The sequence below is a fragment of the Thamnophis sirtalis genome, unplaced genomic scaffold (genome assembly GCF_051295495.1).
Source record: "Thamnophis sirtalis isolate CommonGarterSnake01/CBP01778 unplaced genomic scaffold, rThaSir2_p1.2 scaffold_4, whole genome shotgun sequence".
Lineage (NCBI taxonomy): Eukaryota > Metazoa > Chordata > Lepidosauria > Squamata > Natricidae > Thamnophis > Thamnophis sirtalis.
Genome location: NW_028261384.1, coordinates 20,030,142 through 20,053,256, shown reverse-complemented (window position 1 = coordinate 20,053,256; position 23,115 = coordinate 20,030,142). Strand labels below are relative to the sequence as shown.

The 23,115-nt window shown below is 38.3% G+C and overlaps 1 protein-coding gene across 2 annotated transcripts in view; it reads right to left on the bottom strand.

The window, feature by feature from the left end:
• Positions 1–22,740, bottom strand: part of ITGB1 (integrin subunit beta 1) — a 43,956-nt gene extending 21,216 nt beyond the window's left edge. Inside the window, exons 1-5 of one of the 2 annotated variants that reach the window (XM_014060387.2) lie at positions 22,504–22,740; positions 12,903–12,972; positions 12,182–12,267; positions 4,364–4,586; positions 198–368 (exon numbers count right to left, since the gene is read on the bottom strand). In XM_014060387.2, the coding sequence (XP_013915862.2) occupies positions 198–368; positions 4,364–4,586; positions 12,182–12,267; positions 12,903–12,972; positions 22,504–22,725 (772 nt within the window). In that variant the 5' untranslated portion in view covers positions 22,726–22,740. Of the gene's footprint in view, positions 1–197; positions 369–3,077; positions 3,197–4,363; positions 4,587–12,181; positions 12,268–12,902; positions 12,973–22,503 lie in introns of those variants that run through there. The other variant, XM_087712545.1, reaches the window with a different exon arrangement.
• Between the last annotated feature and the right edge of the window lie 375 nt (positions 22,741–23,115).

The window sequence follows — 23,115 nt, the reverse complement described above, 5'->3', positions numbered from 1 at the left end:
CCTTTCTAATGCCAAAATTTATTGCTAGCTTGACATTCAAGGAATCTTTATGTCATAAGTTGTATGCAATTTTTTCCAGATACAGATTATCATAGTTCTCTATAAGAGCTTCCTAAATAACTTTTACATTTGCAAACTATTTACATGTTATATCAAAATTGAAAAAAGCATAATTTATGCCTAAACAGAGTCCATACCAATTCGAAAATCTGAAGTTATATTTTTCATTTTACTCATCAGAGAAGTTCCAAGGCTTTTGACATTTTCCAAGTCATCTTTCATAGAGTAGGACAGATCCATGAGGTAATAAAGGTCAATTGGATAATCTTCAGCTCTCTTGAATTTTAATGAAAATGTCTGTGGTTCCCCTAATCACAAGAAAGCAAAATTAAGCTAAGCTCTTCCAAATGGCAGAGAACAAAAATACAAGTATCTTTATCATGAAAAACATCTAACAAAAAAGCGTGAAGGAAAAAATATTATCTAGTTTTTATAGTTTCTGCAAAAGTATTGCACTCTTGAGTCAATTTGAATGCTGTTTATTTCAGAAAGTCATTCAGACATGAAGTCATAAATAAAAACTACTTATTATGAAACCGGAGATCATAATTTGGATTACCTCATATTAGAAATTGCAAGTATCTAAGGGTAACTTAGGCATGCAACACATCACTTAGAATACTTTTGCAAAAAAATAAAAAGCAACATTAAGATAGGTATCAACGGAAATGATACCAACATTCAGCAAGTAATGTGTAACATATATACACATCACAAGGCACGTCTGATTTATTATAAACAATATCTATTGATCCATTTCTTCCTTAGGATTAGCATTATTGCAAAAATTCTACAGATAGTCCTTGATTTCTGACCATTCATTTAACAACCCTTCAAAGTGACTTATAATCAGTCCTTGTACTTACAACCATTGCAGAATTTCTGCAGTCCTGTAATCAAAATGTGGTACTTGGTAACCAGCGTATTTCCAATGATGGTTTCAGCATACCTAGTCACATGATTGATATTTGCAACTTTCCCAGGAGGCTTCCGACAAAATCCGTAGGGGAAGTCATATTCACTTAATGACTCTCTAATTTGCTTCCCAACCATGGCAAAAAAGGTTGTAAAATTGGGTGTGACTTACTTAATGACCACATTATTTAGTGGAGGAAGCTCTGGTCCCCATTATGAATGAAAGTCAAGGACTGCCTATCCAGAGAACTCTGTCTAAAATGTTTGCTTTTAAAAAACATTTTTGCCATTTTCTCTTGCTTGTCTACCCTCAAAAGGTTATTAAAGGCAGCAATAAAAATAAATAAAACATTAAAACACAGGGTGAAGTTCAATTAACACGAATAAAATATATCAATCATTAAAATCATTAAAATGTTTTTAAAATCAGTTTATTTAAAAAAAAATAAATCAACCTATTGAAGTGGAAAGGTCAAATACAATTTCAAACAAGATCATTTCTATGATTTGTGTTAAAAAAGAGAGAGATAATTTCACAAAACAAAAAATTACACTGTAAATAAAAATCCACTTGTGGGAAGGCTGTTCATGTGGCTATGATAAGTTATGGAAATGATATAAAGAATTCTTATTGAATTATAAATTTTGAATGAACCATGATGGAAAAGCATAGCAGTCTAGAACTATGTTTTACAGATCAACAGAGTTGGAAGGTTCCTTGTAGGGCATCTAGTCTAATACCCTGCCCAATCAGGAGATCCTACACCATTTCTGACAGATGGAAGTCCAGTCTTTTCTTGAAAGCTTCCAGTGATAAAGCTTCCACAACTTCTGAAGGCAAGCTGTTCCATTGGTTGATCGATCTCATTTTCAGATAATTTCTCATTTCCTGGTTGAATCTCTCCTTATTCAGTTTCCATCCATTATTTCTTGTCTGGCCTTCAGGTGCTTTGGAAAATAGCGTGACCCCCTCCTCTCTGTGGCAGCCCCATAAACATTGGAAGACTGCTATCATGTCTGCCCTGGTCCTTCTCTTCACTAAACTAACCATGCCTAGTTACTGCATTCATTATGTTTTAACATCCCGTCTCCTAATCATCTTGGTTGCACTTTTTCTAGAGTCTCAACATCTTTTTTTATAGTGTGTTGACCAAATGGATGCAGAACTCTAGGTGTGGTCTTACTAAGGCTTTATAGAATGGCATAAGTACCTCACTTGATCTTGATTGTATCCCTTTGTTAATGCAGTTTAGAATTGCATTGGCTTATTTGGCTGCCACTGAACACTGTTGGCTCATATTTAATTGGTTGTCCACTAAGACTCCAAGATCTCTCTCATAGTTACTGCTATTAAGCCCGATTTCACTCAGTCTATATGTGTAGTTTTGGTTTTTCTTGCCTAAGTGTAAGACTTTACTTTCCTCTACATTGAATTTCATTTTGTTAGATAGGGCCCAGGGTTCAAGTCTGTCAAGATACATCTGGATTTTGAGGGCAGGGGTGTCAAATGCAAGACCCAGGGGCTGGATCCGGCCTGCAGGGCCGCCCTTGAAACAGCAAAGGACTGGTCTGTGGTGCCTTAGTCAGTGAAAATGGAGCTCAGGAGGGCTGCATGCGGTCCTCCCAAGTTCCGTTTTTGCTGGCAGAGGGTTGCAGGAGGCCATTGCAGCAGAAAATGGTGCTCGCGAGGGCCACAGGCGGCCATCCCAAGCTCAGTTTTCACCGGCAGAGGGTTGCAAGAGGCCATCGCAGCAAAAACAGAGCTTGGGTGCCCATTTTCTCTGGCAGATCACTCGGGCCACCACAGATACCTCTGACGTGAGTGATGTCAAGCTGGCCACCCCACACCTCAGCCCCTCCAAGATCAAATAGAATCCTGATGCAGCCCTCAATGAAATCAAGTTTGACACCCGGATCTACGGTGTTGTCTATTCCTGCCAGCTTAGTATCATCCGCAAATTTGTAAGTTCCCTTTCTAATCCGTCATCTAAGTCGTTTATGAAGATATTGAAGAGTACTGGGCCTAAGACCAGGTTCATTGTATATATCATTGATCTGTCCAGATCCCCCACTTTGAAAACATTTTTTACAAATATTTTTACCTTTCCGCAGCTTTAACAGCACTTGCTGTGGTTGAATCTGGGTAATATCTTCTGGTCTAAGAGTTTCAGCAGTGCCTTTGATGCGATTTGTTACTTCTTTGTTTTTTAGCAATATATGTGTGGCTTCAGGTGCTTTGGAAAATAGCGTGACCCCCTCCTCTCTGTGGCAGCCCCATAAACATTGGAAGACTGCTATCATGTCTGCCCTGGTCCTTCTCTTCACTAAACTAACCATGCCTAGTTACTGCATTCATTATGTTTTAACATCCCGTCTCCTAATCATCTTGGTTGCACTTTTTCTAGAGTCTCAACATCTTTTTTTATAGTGTGTTGACCAAATGGATGCAGAACTCTAGGTGTGGTCTTACTAAGGCTTTATAGAATGGCATAAGTACCTCACTTGATCTTGATTGTATCCCTTTGTTAATGCAGTTTAGAATTGCATTGGCTTATTTGGCTGCCACTGAACACTGTTGGCTCATATTTAATTGGTTGTCCACTAAGACTCCAAGATCTCTCTCATAGTTACTGCTATTAAGCCCGATTTCACTCAGTCTATATGTGTAGTTTTGGTTTTTCTTGCCTAAGTGTAAGACTTTACTTTCCTCTACATTGAATTTCATTTTGTTAGATAGGGCCCAGGGTTCAAGTCTGTCAAGATACATCTGGATTTTGAGGGCAGGGGTGTCAAATGCAAGACCCAGGGGCTGGATCCGGCCTGCAGGGCCGCCCTTGAAACAGCAAAGGACTGGTCTGTGGTGCCTTAGTCAGTGAAAATGGAGCTCAGGAGGGCTGCATGCGGTCCTCCCAAGTTCCGTTTTTGCTGGCAGAGGGTTGCAGGAGGCCATTGCAGCAGAAAATGGTGCTCGCGAGGGCCACAGGCGGCCATCCCAAGCTCAGTTTTCACCGGCAGAGGGTTGCAAGAGGCCATCGCAGCAAAAACAGAGCTTGGGTGCCCATTTTCTCTGGCAGATCACTCGGGCCACCACAGATACCTCTGACGTGAGTGATGTCAAGCTGGCCACCCCACACCTCAGCCCCTCCAAGATCAAATAGAATCCTGATGCAGCCCTCAATGAAATCAAGTTTGACACCCGGATCTACGGTGTTGTCTATTCCTGCCAGCTTAGTATCATCCGCAAATTTGTAAGTTCCCTTTCTAATCCGTCATCTAAGTCGTTTATGAAGATATTGAAGAGTACTGGGCCTAAGACCAGGTTCATTGTATATATCATTGATCTGTCCAGATCCCCCACTTTGAAAACATTTTTTACAAATATTTTTACCTTTCCGCAGCTTTAACAGCACTTGCTGTGGTTGAATCTGGGTAATATCTTCTGGTCTAAGAGTTTCAGCAGTGCCTTTGATGCGATTTGTTACTTCTTTGTTTTTTAGCAATATATGTGTGCCTCTGGGGTTTTCAATTTCTTCTGGAGGGCAGCCTTTATTTTTTAAAGCATCCAAGTCATCACATCGTGCTGCTGTAGATTCTCCTTCTTGCAAAAAAGTCTAAGAATTATAAACAAGATTAATACAAATTATACATGATGCATTTGTTTTCAAGAACCCAACATACATTCTTCACCATTAAAAGTATTGGTTACTTTGATACAGTCAATGCTAATTTAATTAGATCTGGCTCAGCTGCATTGCACTACATCATACATTTTCTGTTTAATATTCTTAGGCACTTTTGAAGTCAGCTGCTTGAAAAATAGTATGTAATGAAGTAACAAAATTGCAGTATGTAATTGAAAAAAAGACACAATAAATTAATGATGCCTATACAGTTGCGGCTTTAGGCCAAGAAGCTGCACTATAAAAGGCATGGGCTTTGAAGCTATGACAAGTGGAGCCCAAAGAATGATTTCATGTTCCTAAAGGAAGGGCAGATGGAGGAGAAACACTAAAACATAAGCCAGCTGGACCTGTGCCACGAATACGCTTCTCTCCAGGACTAAAAGAAAGCGGCAAGAAGTAGACCACACAGAACACACAATCAGAACCCACAGTTAATAGTGATCAGATGTTGATGGCTCGTGGGCAATTTTTTGGCCCACATATCCAAGATGTTGGCCATGACTCTGAATCATAAAAGAGTAAATGTATGCAAGCGTAAACAATAGAAATGTAATTTTGCCCAGCATTCCACCATGTGGAACTATAATTTCTTCTAAAGAAAATGGGAAAGAACATGGACATGTTTGGATGTGGTACCCTGCCTCTACAAAGATTAAAGTGTGTTGCTTTTCCCTACAAAAGAAATAAAATGAAATTCACAACTCTAAAATCAAGTCAGATTGTTAAATTCAATTGCACTAAGAATAAAAATTCCCAATTCAGTTGCTCTCAATTCTGGCTAGATGGCATGTTTCTGGAGTCCCAGGCATAAGGATGCTTCTCATTACCTGCTTCTGATCCTTTTCAACTTCAGGTGATAAAGAGATTGAATTTAAGAACTTCTACATACAAAGTGTGACTTCTTCAATGAGGAACACTCCCTTACTAACATTTCAGGTCTTACTCTCCTTTCCTGTTCCCCACAAACAAATTAGCAGAAAAAAAAACCCACAGATAACAAACATAAAGTAATTTTCAAAAAGCGGAACAGAACTGCCTTTCATGATATTTGATTTCAGAGAATTAAGCTCAAAAGTCAGTCATTTATTTCTGGTTATAGTCACTACGGAGCCCCGGGAGGCGGTATACAATCAGTTTCATTCATTCCCTCTCTATATAAACTTTTATTGGTTTAAAATCAATAATAAAAAATATGAACTAAACTCAAAAATAAAAATAAAGGTGACAATAGAAAATGCAAAAAAAAAAAGGAGAAAGGGGAAAAGGAAGAAAATATTTAAAGGTGTGACTTCTGACTTTGATCACAAAAAATACAAATTTAGTAATTCCTCATTCCCTGAAATACTATGTTACTTCTTCTCATAACCCATCCTTTATTTATACACAAATCCGTAAATCATTAATATTTCAGCCCTGGCATCAGCAAAAGTCTGTAAGTCTTCCCAGAATTTTTCAGAAATAAGTCTTGGTTGAGGTTAATCAATTTTGTATTCCTTTCTTTTCCTTCTAATCATTTTGAACTTCATTCAGAACCTGTTGTAAGATTTTATCTTTCTTTGGTTTTTCTCCCCATCTCAAAGGCTTCTCCAAACCTCTTGTAAATCCATTCTCCACATCTTCCCTTTGTCCTTTGCCTTGGCTTGTCAATTTATATTTCCACTTTATCTGGCACTTCTGCTTTATAATTCACATTTTTTAAAAAAATTGTCAGTATTTCAACAATTTCTTTATATTATAGTTATTTACAATTATATTATATATTATATTCCTGCATGATGTGACATTTGTTTCATTTCTTTGTCCGGTAGATTTTTGAAGGTACTCTTTCACATCTATCATTACTTCTATAACATCTTTTCGACATACTTTATCCATAAAAGTAGACTATTACTTCCTAGTAGAGCATGATGTAAATAACCACTTTAATACAAATCTGGAAACCTTTGGAGCTTCCAATACAAGGCCTAGTCAAAGTTGATAACTGTAGGTCTCTTGTCAGACACTACAAATGAACAAAAGAAATATCTCCCAATCATAGCATCTAATTAGCTCCTGCATTAAAAGCCACCAAAAGTACCATCAGAACAGTTCATAAACATTCATAGACATGATGGATATAAATTCTTGCAACTGTCAAAAACGGAGAAGGGAAACTTTGCAGGTTATGTCTGTGAAAGAGACCAGCTCATACATATTGAACTTTTAGATTTATTTACAAATAGTGGAAAATTTCCAATAGAGAAAAGTTTCTATATATCATAGAAATCCAAAGCTGGATTACAAAACATATGTCTGGTTGGTACCGTTTCACTTAATAACTCTGGCTTCACTTTACAAATTGTTCCCCAAACAAGAAGCAAGAAACTTGAGATGAAGTCTAAGATATACAATAGATAAAACTTTTCCCAATATTTCATTTATTTCATTTGTATGCCGCCCTTTTCCCCCGAGGGGGAAATTAAGCCTACAAGTGAGAAATCGAAATTTAGGAAATTTCAAAATTCAAATTATATTTCAAATGAGTGCATAAGCTGTGGTTATCTTTGTCCAACTGCATTATCTGCATTTAAAGTCATTGCCCTTCTAATGTGACAGGGAGACTATAATTAAATTCAGACAGGGTGACTCCAGAGAAACATGGTTTTTAAATAATTATGAGGCAGCACTGTAATGTAGGGGAGACAGAGAAGGCATATATGGTTGCCAAATGAAAGGACAAAGCTAAAGGAGAAAGTTTAAACAATATATTCTTCCCCCTATCAACTCAACTCTTAAATATAGACGTTACCCTAATTTTAAAAAAAGTTAGGACCATTTTTGCCTTTCTACTTTGCATAAATTCAAGAAAACCGAGTAGCTTCAAAATGATCTCTGATCAAACTGATCCAAACTGTATCACTCTGAACAGATACTGGATGGACCACTTTTGCAAGCTAAATAGCTTTACTCTCTGAGGGCCTCACTCACACGAACACACACACACATGCAGAATCACTTCCCTGCCACCTGAATGCTCAAAGCATATAAACCAAGGAACTCCTCTGCCTTCAAACGGGCAGGGGCCTGTTGATTCATGTCAGAACAAGAAGAGGCAACAGACATATCCATCTTCAAATTCCTAGACCTGTAACTGATGAATGAAAGGAAGGAGAAAATCCTTTCTCTTTTCATGTGCTGAATGTGATTTTTCTTTCTTTAAGGCTAGGTCATAGAAGCAAAATGTTAAGGTGCAGAAGAAGATTCTTGGCACTAGCAATAACACTCAGACATATACCGCTTTAATGTTTTACAGCCATCTCTAAGCGGTTTATAGAGTCAGCATATTGCCCCCAACAATCTGAGTCCTCATTTTACCCACCTCGGAAGAATGGACAGCCAAGTCAACCTTGAGCCGGTCATGATCGAACTGCTGGCAGTTAGTAGTATTAGCCTGCAATCTAACCATTGCGCCACCACAGCTCTTAACTAGCACTATAATTTTTACACTCCCTGACATTGTGAAAGCTGAATTTCCCCCCTCTCCCTTCCCGTTAAGTATTCTGGAAAGTTAGGACTGTTTAACCATCTAATGTTGGGGAAGAAGTCATCCTTAACTGCCATTACTTTTAAGCATATGGCAGCCCACTGCAATCCTGAATTTTGCTTTTGTGTTCAACAAGAAGGAAATATTAAGGATAGAACGATAACATATCAGAAAGCAGACAAGATAAACATAGCAGATGAACTCAAATCTCATTGTTCATCTCTTTGTCTAAAACACCAAAAAGATCCCATTACTTGGCCAAGCCAAGCCAAGCATTCTGTTGGTGTTCTCTGCCCTCATTCCCTTTTTAGTTTATTACAGGTTTTTCCTAACAGCTGGTCACAAAACCACAAAAGACCAACTCAACTCTCCTGCAGAAATCTAAATTAATGTAAGCAAAATGAGAATTGTGGTATATTGATAGTAAAATACATAAAGATTTTTGATTTAAAATGTACAATTCAATATGAATGAAGTATAAGTAATGATTGTGGAACAAACACACGAAATGTATTTGTAACCAATCGACACACTTTCTACAAGATGTAATGAAGGATGATTCTTTTTTTGTGTTTTTGTTCAATTAAAACAATGAAAAAACTTTTCAAAAAAAAATTGGTGCCTCTGCCAGCGAAAATGGAGCTTGGGAGGGGGCCCCGGCCTCCGTTTTCATTGGCAGAGGGCTAGTAAAACAAACTAAAAGCAAAACAAAACAAAAGAAGAAATATTTCCCCTTTTGCATTTGAGCATCCAAGAAGGGACAAGGAAGGAGAAAGGGAAAGACAAAGAAAACGATGGGAAGAGAACAAGGAAGGAAAAAGTAAAGAGGGAAAGGAAGAAAAGAGAATGAAGAGGGAAGGAAAAAGAAGTAAATGAAGGAAAGAGGGAGGGAGGGAGGAAGGTCCGCCCTTTGCACATGGCTATGCACACGGCTACCTCCCTGCGACCAATTAGATCGCATAGATTAGGCCTCCTCCGAGTACCATCTGCCAGTCAGTGTCGACTGGCAACCACACGGAGGAGAGCCTTTTCAGTAGTAGCTCCGACCCTTTGGAATGATCTCCCCGTGGAGATTCGTACCCTCACCACCGTCCAGACCTTCCGCACAGCCCTTAAGACCTGGCTAGCCCGTCAGGCCTGGGGATAAAGATAATCTGTCCCCACCCGAATGATGAATGAATGTTGTTTACTATTTTACTTTTATGTACTATTTTGTGTCTATTGTCTGTACCCTCCCTTCCCCATTTTATGTAAGCCGCCCTGAGTCCCCTCAGGGAAAAGGGCGGCCTATAAATATTAATAAAATCTAATAAATTAGCAATAATAGCAGATCTAATCTAATAAATCTATGAGAAGACAGCAAGGCTCCTCTGGAGGATAAGAGTTTGGGGCTTTCCATGGTCTAGCCTTTCTTCGCTGGTAACAATGAATCCCCCCCCCTGCCCCGCCTATCATAGCTGCCCCTGGCCACACATACCCCAGCCATGCCCCCTCCCAGCCCTCCTGACATCAAACACAACTCTGATGTGGCCCTCAATGAAATAGAGTTTGACACCCATACTTTAAGGTGTGGCAGATTGTATGTGTCAAATAACTGATTAAAATGACTACCATTTTTCTGACAGAAGTACTAATACAGGGCGTGATCATAGCCAGTTGAAGTTTAATGGCAATTTAAACCATTCTTCAACCTAGCAAGGTAAATTAACCAAATACAAAAATGCCAATTCCTCAGAATAAGAATAATATATTAACACAGGGGAGATCTGAATAAATGGGCAGTTCTAAATTAACAGGAACTAATATTCTGTTCAGTAGAAACAGGGAAGCTGCCAATTCTCCTTTCAAAAGAGAACAATTGATTGTTAGGTAGTAAGAACAAAGGAGTGAGCACATTTTTCTTAAGACTGCTAATAGGAACTCAAAAATAGGATAAAGGGTAGGTCTACCAGATACACAGCAGTAAGAGTTGGACCTGATGCAAGAACATCCTGCTTCTTCTATGTGAACAATCATTAAGAACCATGGTTGAAACTGATATAAGTGAATTCAAATTAATTTAATCTATTCTTTCTTTTTCCCCTGGTTGTGAGAGATCCAAATTTGAAGGATTAATTGCTATTCATTCCATATTGCAATTAAGAGACTAGAGTGAGTTTAAATTTAGATGCTACTACTTGTCATCACCACATTATTCTAATCACACACAGTAAGAGATAATTTGCTTCTAAAGTACATGACTAGTCTAACATAACATAGGGAGGTATATGGACCCACTGAGAAGAATGAAATGCATATGTTAGCCACTGTATCTTTCCACAAACCCAGCAAATATTTTTGATAATTATTTTTTGCTTTTTTTGGAGCGGTGTGGTGACCTAGTAGTAAAGACATTCTCATCCTCTTGGACGGTTGATAGGTCAATCCTAAGTAGTGGTAGATGTTTCTCTCTCAGTGCGCAAAGAAAAAATATATCTGCTGTGAACTCCAGGCCTCAGGAAGACTATCCGGCCAGCAAACACCCAGCACCACCTAGTTACCCCAACTCTACCCTGAATTAAGGGATTATAGCAGTGATGGTGAACCTTTTCAACATTGATTGCTGACACTGGAACGTGTGAGCACCGGAAACCCAAAGACCAGCTGGCCAGGGTGCATGCGCACACTGTCCACCTGGTCATTGGGTTTCTGATGGTCTTCACGCGTGCCCAAGTGCCAGAAACCCGAAGACCAGGTGGCTGGTGCACATGCTGGTCTTTGGTTTCCGGTGACTCGGCACTTTCAAAGAACAGCTGGCGCACTGTAAAACCAAAAAAACCATAAGAGCAGTTGGTGACGGCATGTGTGTCTAGAGAGAGGGCTCTGCATGCCACCTCTGGAATGCGTGCCATAGATTCAACATCACGGGACTATAGGATCGTAAAAAGAAAAATGCTTCTTTTCCTGTGACAACTATGTTTTCTATGAAATTGCTAGTATTTAATGTACTTTGTCACATTTCTAGCCCACTCTATGGCCAGATTAGGACAATTCCACAGATGTTTTCTGATTTTCAACAGAAAAATGTATATATATTCTTATCCAACACCTAGACTTCAAAATGCTGTATTATCTTCAGATAGCTACAGCCAACGATATGTTTGCAATGTATTAATAAGAAGAGCTCCAGTTAGAGATAAGTAGGAGAAGGGAGATGAGCAAGTTTTGCTTGTTGGCCCAGAAAAACAAAGGAATATTGTTTCCCTTGCTTCCTCTTTCCTGCTGTTCATATGGAACTAAGTTGCTTGAAAAATGCAAGTGATTAATGCTATCTCTGGGTCTCAGATCTTATTCAATGGCTTTCTCTTCTTGACATCCTTTTCATAGGTTTGAATTGCAGTCTGTGGGGTACCTGTTCTTCTACTGTGGCTAGCAAGCTGCTGTGAGCAAATCCTTTCCAGTTCCTTCTTTCTATATTATCTCATCAGCTAATAGGATTGCAGTCTTCATTTTTATCAAGCTAATTTTTTATGAATAAGAGGCCCTCCTCCAAGCCATCTCCAGAACAACTCTTAATTATACCTACAGGTAGTCCTCAACTTATGGTCTTCATTCATAGCTATGATGTTGCTGAAAAAAAAACCTGACATTTGCACTTACCAACATTGGAACGTCTTCATAGTCACATGATTGTGCTTTAGGAACTGGCATACATTTAAAACAGTTGCAGCATCCCTAAGTCACATGATAGCCATCTGTACATTCCCAGCCACTTCTAGCAAGCGAAGTCAATAGAGAAAGCCATAATTGCAGTAAAACGGTTATAAAATCAGGCTTGACTTAACAATTGTAGAGTTTAGGAATTTCTGGTTCCAATTGTGTTCTTAAATAAAGGACTACCTGTAGCTACAAATTTACCAAATGAATCATGCAAATTCATAACAATACATAATTTGAATTAATTACACATTTAGAATTTATGTAATGCAAATACTGTTTTGAAATAGTTAAAAATACGTACTATATTTTTACACCATCCACAATTTGGGCCAGCTTGTATACAATCAGCACATGATTTTGCATTAGCATTTATACAAATGCTCCCACCTATAAGAAACATATGATCAAATTTTGTAAAAATACAATCAAAGAGCTAAATGAAGTTGTAATTAGTACATGTCTTTCTCCACATTCAAACTATTCAAACCGTGTAGTATTTTTAGTGCTACTGTAAAAGTTTTTTCTTAAATTGAAGGCAGCTTCATTTAGAGAAATCAGATTAGTATTTGTGTGCGTAACTGACTGTGCCATGTATTTAGTTTTATGCACAGTGAAAATCAACATTGAGTAGAATAAATTCAGGTTGAATTTTTTACATGTAAAAAAAAACTGGATAGGAAGTGATAGGGTTGTACTTTCTTGTGTTTTATTAATTATAGAAAGGATTAAATTATAAGAGTTTATCTTACTGGAAGAATATAGAATGCACATAATTTTGCATGAGACCTGGGTGATGCAAGAGTTCCAGGTTTTCTTAAATAATTTAAAATCCTCCAGATGGCTGGAGTATTATTTAGAAGATACAGTTCAGTCCCTTCCCAGGATAGAAATCAATGCTGATTTCTTCTCCTGTATTAACACAGCCATAATTCTAGCTGTTAAAAAAGAATGAAGTGCTTTCCAGATAAATTCAGAATGAACGTAATAGGTATGAATTCAGATTTTGAAATTATTCCACTTACTTTGTTGGGCAAGTCCATACAGTATGAAGCAATTTAATATTCCAACCAAGAGAAGAGAAGGGAAATGTATCTGTTGAATACAGAAAATAAAGATTTAAATTAGCTGGTTTAGGTATATGCATAAGGTTTAACAAATGTAGTTCAGACAACAAATATAATAGACAATTTTGACAACTGCATTGCAAAAAACTTGAATTTCTATATTTTAAAGAAAAACTTTAGATTAGGTTCAAGGTTCATTTTATTTATAGATTAATGGAGCACTAATTAGCAATGTACCAAATAATCATTTTCCTCAAGATTTTTTCTGAAATATCTATGCATCCAAAGTACATAATGCTTGGAAACTGATATGAGCTGCAAAAACTCCTAGAATTCTTGCTTTAAGCAAGACAAAAGCTGAGCCATCCATTGATAATCTATCAGTGACATGGATTAAATCTACATTTCTAATAACTGACAGAATTAATCTCTCTATCACTATGTTAACCCACATATTTTCAGTATCATATTCTATGCATTTGATGAAGTGGACTGTGATTCACAAAAAATCATGCAATTAAAAATTGAAATTGCCACAAGACTGTTACATTTGCTGCAAAAAATTAGCATTCTACATATTCTTCTGCATGGGTATCAATCTGTAGAGTGGTGATGAGATAATAAAGTGTGATACAAACTTGACCATTTTGAATTTGTATTATAATGTTGCATGCAAGTATAACATGGCACCATGTTACATGTTTTTTATTTTGATGAAACCTTTCTTTGCTATGAATGCCCATGATCCGGGGCATTGAGATCCGGACCCTCACCACCCTTCCGGCTTTCCGCAAAACCATTAAGACCTGGCTGTTCCGGCAGGCCTGGGGCTTCTGAATCTCTTAGCCCCACTTAAGGGTATGACTGTTGTTGTTTTTTACTATGTGTTTGTCTTTTTATTTTCTATTTTGTATCCCCCTTCCCTCTTTGATTGTTAGCCACCCTGAGTCTCTCGGGAATAGGCGGCATACAAACTGAATAAATCAACCAAATCGATAAATCAATCAATCCTGTCAACCAGAAAAATTGGTGTTTAATATACCGTGTTTCTCTGAAACATGACCCACTCCGATAATAAGCCCAATCCTAATTTTTTTGGGGGTGGGCCAGTATTACGCCTACCATGAATAATCCCGGGGGGGATGGGTGTGGCCAGAATGAGTGGCAGCATGGGAGTGGGGGAAGAAAACTGTCCGGCTACAGCCTATTGGCCCCTTGGGGCAGCGCAAACACTGCTTTTGCCCTTTTCTTTCTGGGTGCTTCTACTTGTTGGCCTGCTTCCCCAAAGCTGCCATACTCTGTGGCCAGCTGCTTTGCTTTTTCCATCTTTTTGGGAGGCTTGCAGGAGGCCTTTTGGTGAATTTAAGGAAAATGGGGAGGGGGATTTTCCTGCCTGTCATCCATTCCTCCAGCTCAGCACAGACCGAGGGAAGGATGGCAGGCAGGAAAATCGCCCTCCCCATTTTCCTTCTGTTCGCCAAAAAGCCTCCACTCGGTACGCTGAAGGTACGGAATGGAGGCGATGATATATCCACGGCAAGTCTTGCTCACCAGGTCTGCCCTGCTGCACCTCAAAGTGCTTATTTTCAAGTCTAAAAGAAAATAAGACTTGGTCTTATTTTCTGAGAAACACGGTAGTTGGGAGATGTTAATATTCTTCAAGTATGTACTTTGTCCTCAACTTAGATCATTCAGCTTAAAATTCCTTAGCTTATGTCCTTTATCAATGCCTTCTCGTTCCCCTATTCCAGGAAACAAATTACTTTAAGCTAGGGGGAAAAAAATAATGAAAGCATATTGTCTTAAACCATAAGCAAACCATGTGCCAAAAAGGTTTTCTTACTGTAACTTCCCCCTGAAAAAATATAACTTTAAAGCTTATATTTGTTAATTACATTTTAGAACATGTTTTATATACTACTGTATTCCTTAAATATAACAATAATTCTAGAATGTATTTTAATGTGCTTTTATAAAATTGGATGTATTTTTTGGTGTGCTAAAGAGGTTGCACTAGTTTGAAAGTTACATACAGACTGAAGAGAGGGAAATAGGGCTCACAATATACATTATGGAAGAGGAGGATTCTATAAGTAGTAGTTTTTGAAAATCTTCGCCAGTCATAATCACTGACATCAGTCAGACTATACAAAAGCCAAGTCAGCTGGAATACTGCTTGACTTTTTACAAGTCCTTCTTGACCTATGACTGATCCCTTAATGGGCTGTGGTGGTGCAGTGGTTAGAATGCAGTTTTGCAGACAAACTCTGCCCACTGCCAGCAGTTCGATTCTGACCGGCTCAAGATTAGCTTAGGTTTCCACCTTTCCAAGGTTGGTAATATGAGGCCCCAGATTGCTGGGGGCAATATGCTGACTTTATGAACCACTTACAGAAGGCTGTAAAGGATTATGAAGCAGTATATAACTCTAAGTGTGATAGCTTTTTATAATTGTTCAGTGTTATGACAGGCTTCCTCAAGGCTATTTACAACCAGGATTCAAAACTCTGCTGGTCAGGCTCTCCCCACAATTCATGTAATTTCATTTTACATGCTTGACAACTGGGCCTTATTTATGGTTGTTTATAACGCCCTGCAGTCACACTAAATATATTTTTTTCCTGGAAACCAGCATTTACTTCCTGGTTCTGGCAAGAAGTGCCCATTGTGGATAATTTGTTTAATGATCACCGCATCTGCTTAACGACTGCAAAAAAGTTGTAAAATTGGGTATGGTCACATGATGACCTACTTAACAACTGGCATGAGTTATGACCTTAATTTCGGGATCAATAATTATTATGAGTACTACCTATACAGATTGGAACATCTGGTAGAACAGAAACATATTCATTAAAAATCAAGATAAAGGTCTTTGGAGTCTTTGTGAAATGAGACAATAGAAATCAACAAAAAACAAGTAGAGGGAAATAACATACTGTTTATAAAACAGACAGCAGTTTCTCTCTCTTCCGGAAAAGGAAATTTATCATTTCCTTTAGCATTCTGACTTTTTAAATAGTTCACCTATAAAAACTGTGGCAGACAAGAACTGGATATTAAAAAAAAATATTAAACACTTGACAACTTTTAATTATTGATCAGCTCTCAACTGCAGAATAGTGTGCTTTCATTTTGAAAACAAAAAGTTACTGTGGCTATTATACTGACACTGTGAATAAAAATAAATTGTGCATAATCTCATAAAGTAACAGCTCAAAAGTGCTTTCCTGCCTGCTTTCAAAAGATTCAAACAAATGTGCTTCAGATCAGTGGGTGAGTTTTGAAAGAGACGAAGGGCAAGGAAAGATATTCCATGCATCATAAAATGTCACTGAATTTGCATATGCAGCTATTATTCAGGCAGTCCTCATCTTATGACAGATCACTTAGTGAGTGTTCAAACTTATGACTGGTCCCCCATTTTTGATCTGGTTCTGAAGTAATCCGAATGCATTTCAGGTGCTTGGTAATTAACATGCATTTACAACTGTTTGCAGTGCTGTGCAATCAGATAACAGAAAAACAGAGTTGGAAGGGACCTTAAGAGTCTTCTAGTCCAAACCCCTGCTTAAGTAGGAGACTCTATACCATTTCAGATAAATAGCTGTCCAGTTTCTTCTTAAAAGTCTCCAGTGATGTAGCACCCACAGCTTCTGAAGGCAAGCTGCTCCATCGATGAATTATTCTCACTTGACAGGAAATTACTGCTTAGTTTCAGGTTGCTTCTCTCTCCTTGATTAGCTTCCATCCGTTGCTTTTTGCCCTGTATTCAGAGGCTTTGGAAAATAGGTTGACCCCCCCTCTTCCTTGTGGCAGCCCCCCAAATATTGGAAAACTGCTGTCATGTCACCTCTAGTCCTTCTTTTCACTAGACTAGCCATATCCAATTCATGCGACCGTTTCTCATATGTTTTAGCATCCAAGCCCCTAATCACATGACTGGGATTTATGACATTTTTGCAAAAACTTGTATTTATTTTTGAGTTTTCTTAAAAATGCTCCACTATAAACAACAACTTTACTTGACAACCATAATTCATTTAATGACTATGGTGATTTAATAACTGTCACAAAAAAGGCAGTAAAATCAAATAAATCATATGACGACTAATTTTGCAACCATCCTGGCTTATGACTGTAATGGACAGGCTCAGTTATGATTGTTAAGTTAAAGACTACCTATATACTATTTTCAGGGAAATGGACTAATGCAGGGGTGTCAAACTTGTCACGCTGTCATGTGATGCTTTGCGGCGGTTTCCCCATCTGTGGAACTGGGGGTTGGCGTGGCCTGCATATGACACATCTGGCCTGGGAGGCATCAATTTGACACCCCTGGACTGATCCATGTATCCTTTTGCAGTTTATATATGCACTTTTAAATATGATACTTACACCTAAAATGATTTCAGACTCAATTTACGTAAAAGTATGCGTAGTATAGACTCCTGAATATTTTTGAAGGAAGGTTTGGGTAAAATTGAACAGGTGCAAATAAAGCAATGATTGGAAACTAAGTCTGATTGGGAAAGAATGAAGGAATTGATTGAAGAGTATTCGTTAGAAAGCTTTATATACCTGAAAAGATGCCAAAAAATGGGATGATCTGTTTTCTGTCACAATGGCCTATGATCCCGGTGCTTTTAGAAGCTGATTTTATATTTTGATTTTGTATATAATAGGAACAATGAACATCGCAAATCAAACACAACCCCCTTTCACCCAAGTATTTAAAGGAAAAAAATATGCCTATGTCATTATTTATTTAATGTTTACCCTACCTTTCCTCTCTGAGCTCAAGGCAGCATGAGTAGTAGCACTGAGGGAAGTAGGGTTGAGTCACTCAGTGAGTTTCTGTGGCTGAGGATGTGCTTAACTCCCTCCCCACCCATCTTAATCCAGCTTCTTGGCCACTTCGCTGCGCTACATTTTATAACTGATTTCTGACTTTCCTATGTACAACACAGAAATTACATATCAGTTTAAAGAAAAGAAAAGAAACCTTAAGAAATTTAACTTTGTAGGAGAATAAAATGAATTATTCATTTTTGAATGAATGAATGGTGTGTGTGTGTATGTATGTATGTATGTGTGTGTGTGTGTGTGTGTATGTATGTGTGTGTGTATATATATATATATATATATATATATACTTAAAGTCACAACCCCTGGTATGCCCAAGTATGGGAGGAAGGTCACACTTCCACTCTCTGTCATTAGGCTCGTCACAAGAGACCATCCAGACAGAAACCCAATATTTTTTACTGTTGCCTTTTTGTTACATTTGCTAACAAAATCTATAACATCTATACTAGTCTCCCTTTATTTATTTATCAGCATAAATATAGCATATATATATATATATATATATATATATATATATATATATATATATATATATATATATATATATATATATATATATATACGTACATACATACATACATACATACATACATACATACATACATACATACATATATATGTTTTCTGATGATCATTAAACGAACACAGTGGTTGTAAGAGCAAACCAAATGGTACTGTTCGCTATAGATACAGTTCTACTGAAAACTGGAAGAAAATGCAGTTTTCAGCAAAACCATTTAAAAAAAATCCAGTCATGTAACTAACCACAGGATGTTTCAAACAACAGCAAATTGTGGCCATGTCGCAATCATGTGACCATGGGTGGGAACCAACAGAACTTCGTATCTGAATTGTAAGTTCCCTTTTCAGATAGGTTGCAACTTTCAATGGTTGCTAAGCAACCAGTCATAAATTGAGGATTGTTACATAGCTGATGATTCTAATGAATATTAACAAAGAACAGAAAACTGCTTTTTCCTGTGTCAGACTTTTGATCCATCTAGTTTACGATGGTCTTCTAACTGATCTTAAGTTATTCATCTACAGCAGGGGTGGTGAACGATGGTCCTTTTATGACTTGTAGGCTTCAACTCCCAGTTTTCCTGAGGCAGTCATGCTGCTAGACTAATTTTAAAAGCTGACGGCAGAAGACACATTCAGGCTGGAATTTTTCCAGTCTCATTTGTAGATGTTACAAATCTGAGACTGGATCTCCAGAATGCAAAATACATCTATTTATCATTGAAACAAGTTCCCTCCTTTAAAACAACGGGATACTATTGTCAATGGACCAACTTCTGATTTGACAGTGAGCACTTAGATCATTTGGAAATTAAATATGTTCAAAGAAGAATTTACTGTTTAAACTTTAATGAACCAGCCATAAGCAGAAGTCAAATTTTAATCCTTTTATATTCTCATAAATGGAAGAAGAAATCACAGTTACAAGTTCAGGTGTCAAGGGAACTGTATTTGTTCATACCTTTTTGCTTTTAATTTATTCTGTAGGGTAAAAATGGGGAATGGGAGTGCATTAGTCCAGACTTTTTAATATTAATTACAAAGCAAGAAACTATTGTCTATAGAGCTGACTACTCATTTTTTTAGGATACGTAACTCTGCTTACTCATTTCCTTAAGCTATTTTTTTTTTATTTTGCAACACCCTAGTGAGTAATCTGCTTTATCATTATTTGATTTTTATAGTGTAGTTTGGTGCCCAAGGCAGAAAATCTTTCTGGTAAACTACAGTTCTTCCATTTAGATTCCAAGTTTAATTAGATTCCAAGTTTAATTGTGGTCCAGAAAAGTGAAGGGTTATCCAAAATTAGAGCGCATCATTCTCTATTATACATTTCATGTGATTTTTATCAGCTGCAATATTTTAAAAAAGACTAAGACTAAGTTGTCCCTTTGTGTGAGTGGAATACATTTCTAGAATAATGATTAACAGGCAAATGGAAAGCTAAGACACATGACAATCTTACTGTTTGACATACAGTAAGCCTTTGGTAGATTTATTGTATTTAACTATCTAGAATGTCTGGATAAATTAATTTTGAAAACTGGTGGAAGCAGGAAAGTCATTGGCAAAACAAATCTCTGTTTCAATAACCCTGTCTTGTCTTACATTATACAAGAGTTGTCATATATATGCTTAGCATGGAAAAGATGTATAACATTTAAGCCTTCTACACTATCGAGAAAAATTAAAGGCAGTGATAGCTAAGTTATCACTTAATAGTTCTATCATGTACTTGCCTAATAGGAAAATGAATTTTCCCCATTAACTATCAGTTCCAAATCATTTATTTAGCATACAGCAAATCAGATCTAAATTGAAGTCTTACATTCAAAAATAAATCCAATTGTGACGAGGGGGGGATGAATAAAACAATTCTTGCAGATGGGTATCAGACCACAAATATTCCATTAGAGTTTGCTTTGGTTAGGATTATTAGGATTCATGTTTCCCTCCCCCGCATGCAAGAATCCCCCATTTTGCTTCTGATTCAGACTTCCAGGATGGAGGAAGTAAAAGCCTGAGATATTTGTAAGTGGATCTTTTCCTGAAAGGGCAAATATGACTTTTGCCTTCAGTCAAAAGATCAGTTCCCAACACATCCTTGTAAGGACTTTAGGATCGGAGAAATTTATAACCCCTCTTTCAATATTTCAATTATTGAAGTATAGCAACAGAAGCGTTAAAAAAATTATCTGATCCTATAAGATAAAGGCCCAAATTAACCAGCTTCAGGTCGTCACAGGATATGAACCAAGTAAAACAATTTATTCGATATATCTGAAAGTGACAATAGTTTAAAATCACAATGCTACCCAGTCTGCCTTGATTTTTAGGTAAATTCAGATGCTACTAAAATTCACAATATAGCATGCAATATTTCAAGTACTGTCCATCAAACAAGATGGTTAAAAAAAGTGAAACAAAAATGGAGGGAGGAAATAACTAGTGGAATTGGCATTTTGATGAAATGCAGGTGGTATTCACATTAGGTTCTGTTTGATCCTGTGATTCTTAATGTGACAGAGGGAAGAAATCAGTAAATATGTGGGAGTAAACATTAACATTATATAATTAATTTAAATTAATTAAGCTGAAACTAAATTTAAATAAAAATTACTCTTTTTTTATTATCCCATTTTTTCTTCTGTTAGTATGATCTACTTCTTGGATCTTAGTCCCCAAAATATTATATACTCCAATTTTACTAAGATATTTTTAAGCCATGCTGAAGTAAATAAGACTGTTTTTTACAAACATAATCAAGGAATTATTATAATTCACTGTCTTTAGGTCAAACAGAGTTTTTAATAAATTGAAAACCAATGTACAGTAGAAGGAATTGGATAGTTCTTGCAACAACACAGCCAGATATAATTTGAATTGATGCCCAAGATAAAACCAATTTGCCAAATTAGGGAAGCAAGTGTGCCTTCCACTGCAATGTTATTAGAACAATAGCAATCAATGCCAAAGTGACATTTCTAATAATACTTCAAAAGAAACAGCAATGCAGTAACTAAGGGTGGTTTGGATAGAAAAAAATATTGCGTAGTTATGAGTCAATGCCTACTTAAAAAGGTGGGTAAAGGGTTTAATGCTCAACAATCTTCTGAACACTTTAATCAAGGTAATTTAATGTGTCTAAAAACATGAAATCACACAGAAAAAGTATTAAGAATGGAAATGCAATGTTAAACATTCCCCAGAGAAAAAGAGGAAGTCCTATAAAAAGATGTTAATATTCAAATATAAACATACTACTGCAAGCTCCAAGTACTGTAATTGTATCAGATACACGAGGGGGCAAACGGAAAAAAAATGCTACCAAAAATATTGTGGGAATGAAATGCAGTATCTTCAGGAAACAGAATGTACAAAGATATCCTATGAGTTCAACTGCAGGTAAATATAGCTGAAAGAAAACGACACTGGTTATAACTTCTCGATCTATTTCGAAATTACTTTTTTTATATAAATACCAGGGCAGCTTTAGGATTAAGAAGTTGCAAACGTCGAGCTTTTTCCATGCATGTTTTACTCAGTTGCATTTATAAACTTATTCCCAGGCAGGCAAGGCAGCAGGCCGAGTGTTAAACTCAGAGATCAAATTCCATAAACGGACTTTGCAAAAACACGGATGGGAAACTCGCAGAAGCATCGTGTGAATCCTTGCATGGAAACCACTCGCGTTCCCATCCGCCACTAAGGCAGCACAGATCGTTGTGGGTTTGCTTGGACCTTTTTAGTCCTTTTCAGTCCTGCTTGGAACACCAAGATCCGAACCCAATTCGCGGGGGGCGGGTGAGAATATCCACGCCTCCCCTTCCCGCGCCAGAACAAAAGACTTCGGGAAGGACTTTCATTACTTCCCGGGATTCGCCCCAAGACCTTAAGATCTCCCCCCTTCCTTCCCTTAGCAGCCCCACCGCCCCGCTCCACACTCAAAGAGCCATGCTGAGTCGGTGGGGTGGCATGGGGGCCCCCCCTCTGAAATGGGATCCCCGGGCGATCCTTCGGAAAAGGGGAGCAAGACGGGAGGTGTCCGTCTCTCCTACCCCTTAGCCCATCCACGTGAATAAAGGTGGAGACACAAACTAGGACTGCTTTGCTGCAGCTTTGCGCACCCCGCTCCCCCAAAAGACACCCTCCCCATTGCAGCCCTTACCGGTGCCATGGCCGGGGTTCGCCTCTGGCCTGGAGGACAAGCTGGCTGGAGGCGCGGGAAAGCTCCTTCTTGGCCCTTCCCAGCCGGGCCTGGTCTTCTCTCCGGGGCGGCGTCCGGCAGGTCCCTCGCGCCTCCGCTCCTTCCCCCCGTGTGGCAGACCCAGGAAAGGAGACGGCCAGACCCGCCAACGCCGCTGCTCCCTCTTCGCCTCCGGAAGCGCATTCCTGGCTGCTGCCGTCAAGCGGGGCGGAGCGTGCGAGGCGCTGTACTGGGCCCTCGGGCACGTCGGAGCGCGGTTGGGGATTTTTTTCCCCCCTTGCCCGGCCCGAAGCGGGCGCGGCCGCCGTTTCCCTCAAGACCCGCCCGAGGGAAGCGAGGCGCTCTGCCGCCTCATACCTCGTGCAGGCTCCGACGTGCAGCTTTGTGGACTTCCCTGTCCGGAAGTGAATCTTGGTGGTTTGGGACGGAGGTTACTGCTAGCAAGCGGAGGGGAGCGTCATCTGAAGTCTGGGATTACTTGAACTCGAAGAGGGCTTCCTGATTTGGACCCGAGCTTATTAAAAAAAACAAAAACAAGCTCATCTTTCTTTTTGCTCTTCTCATTTTCAGCCA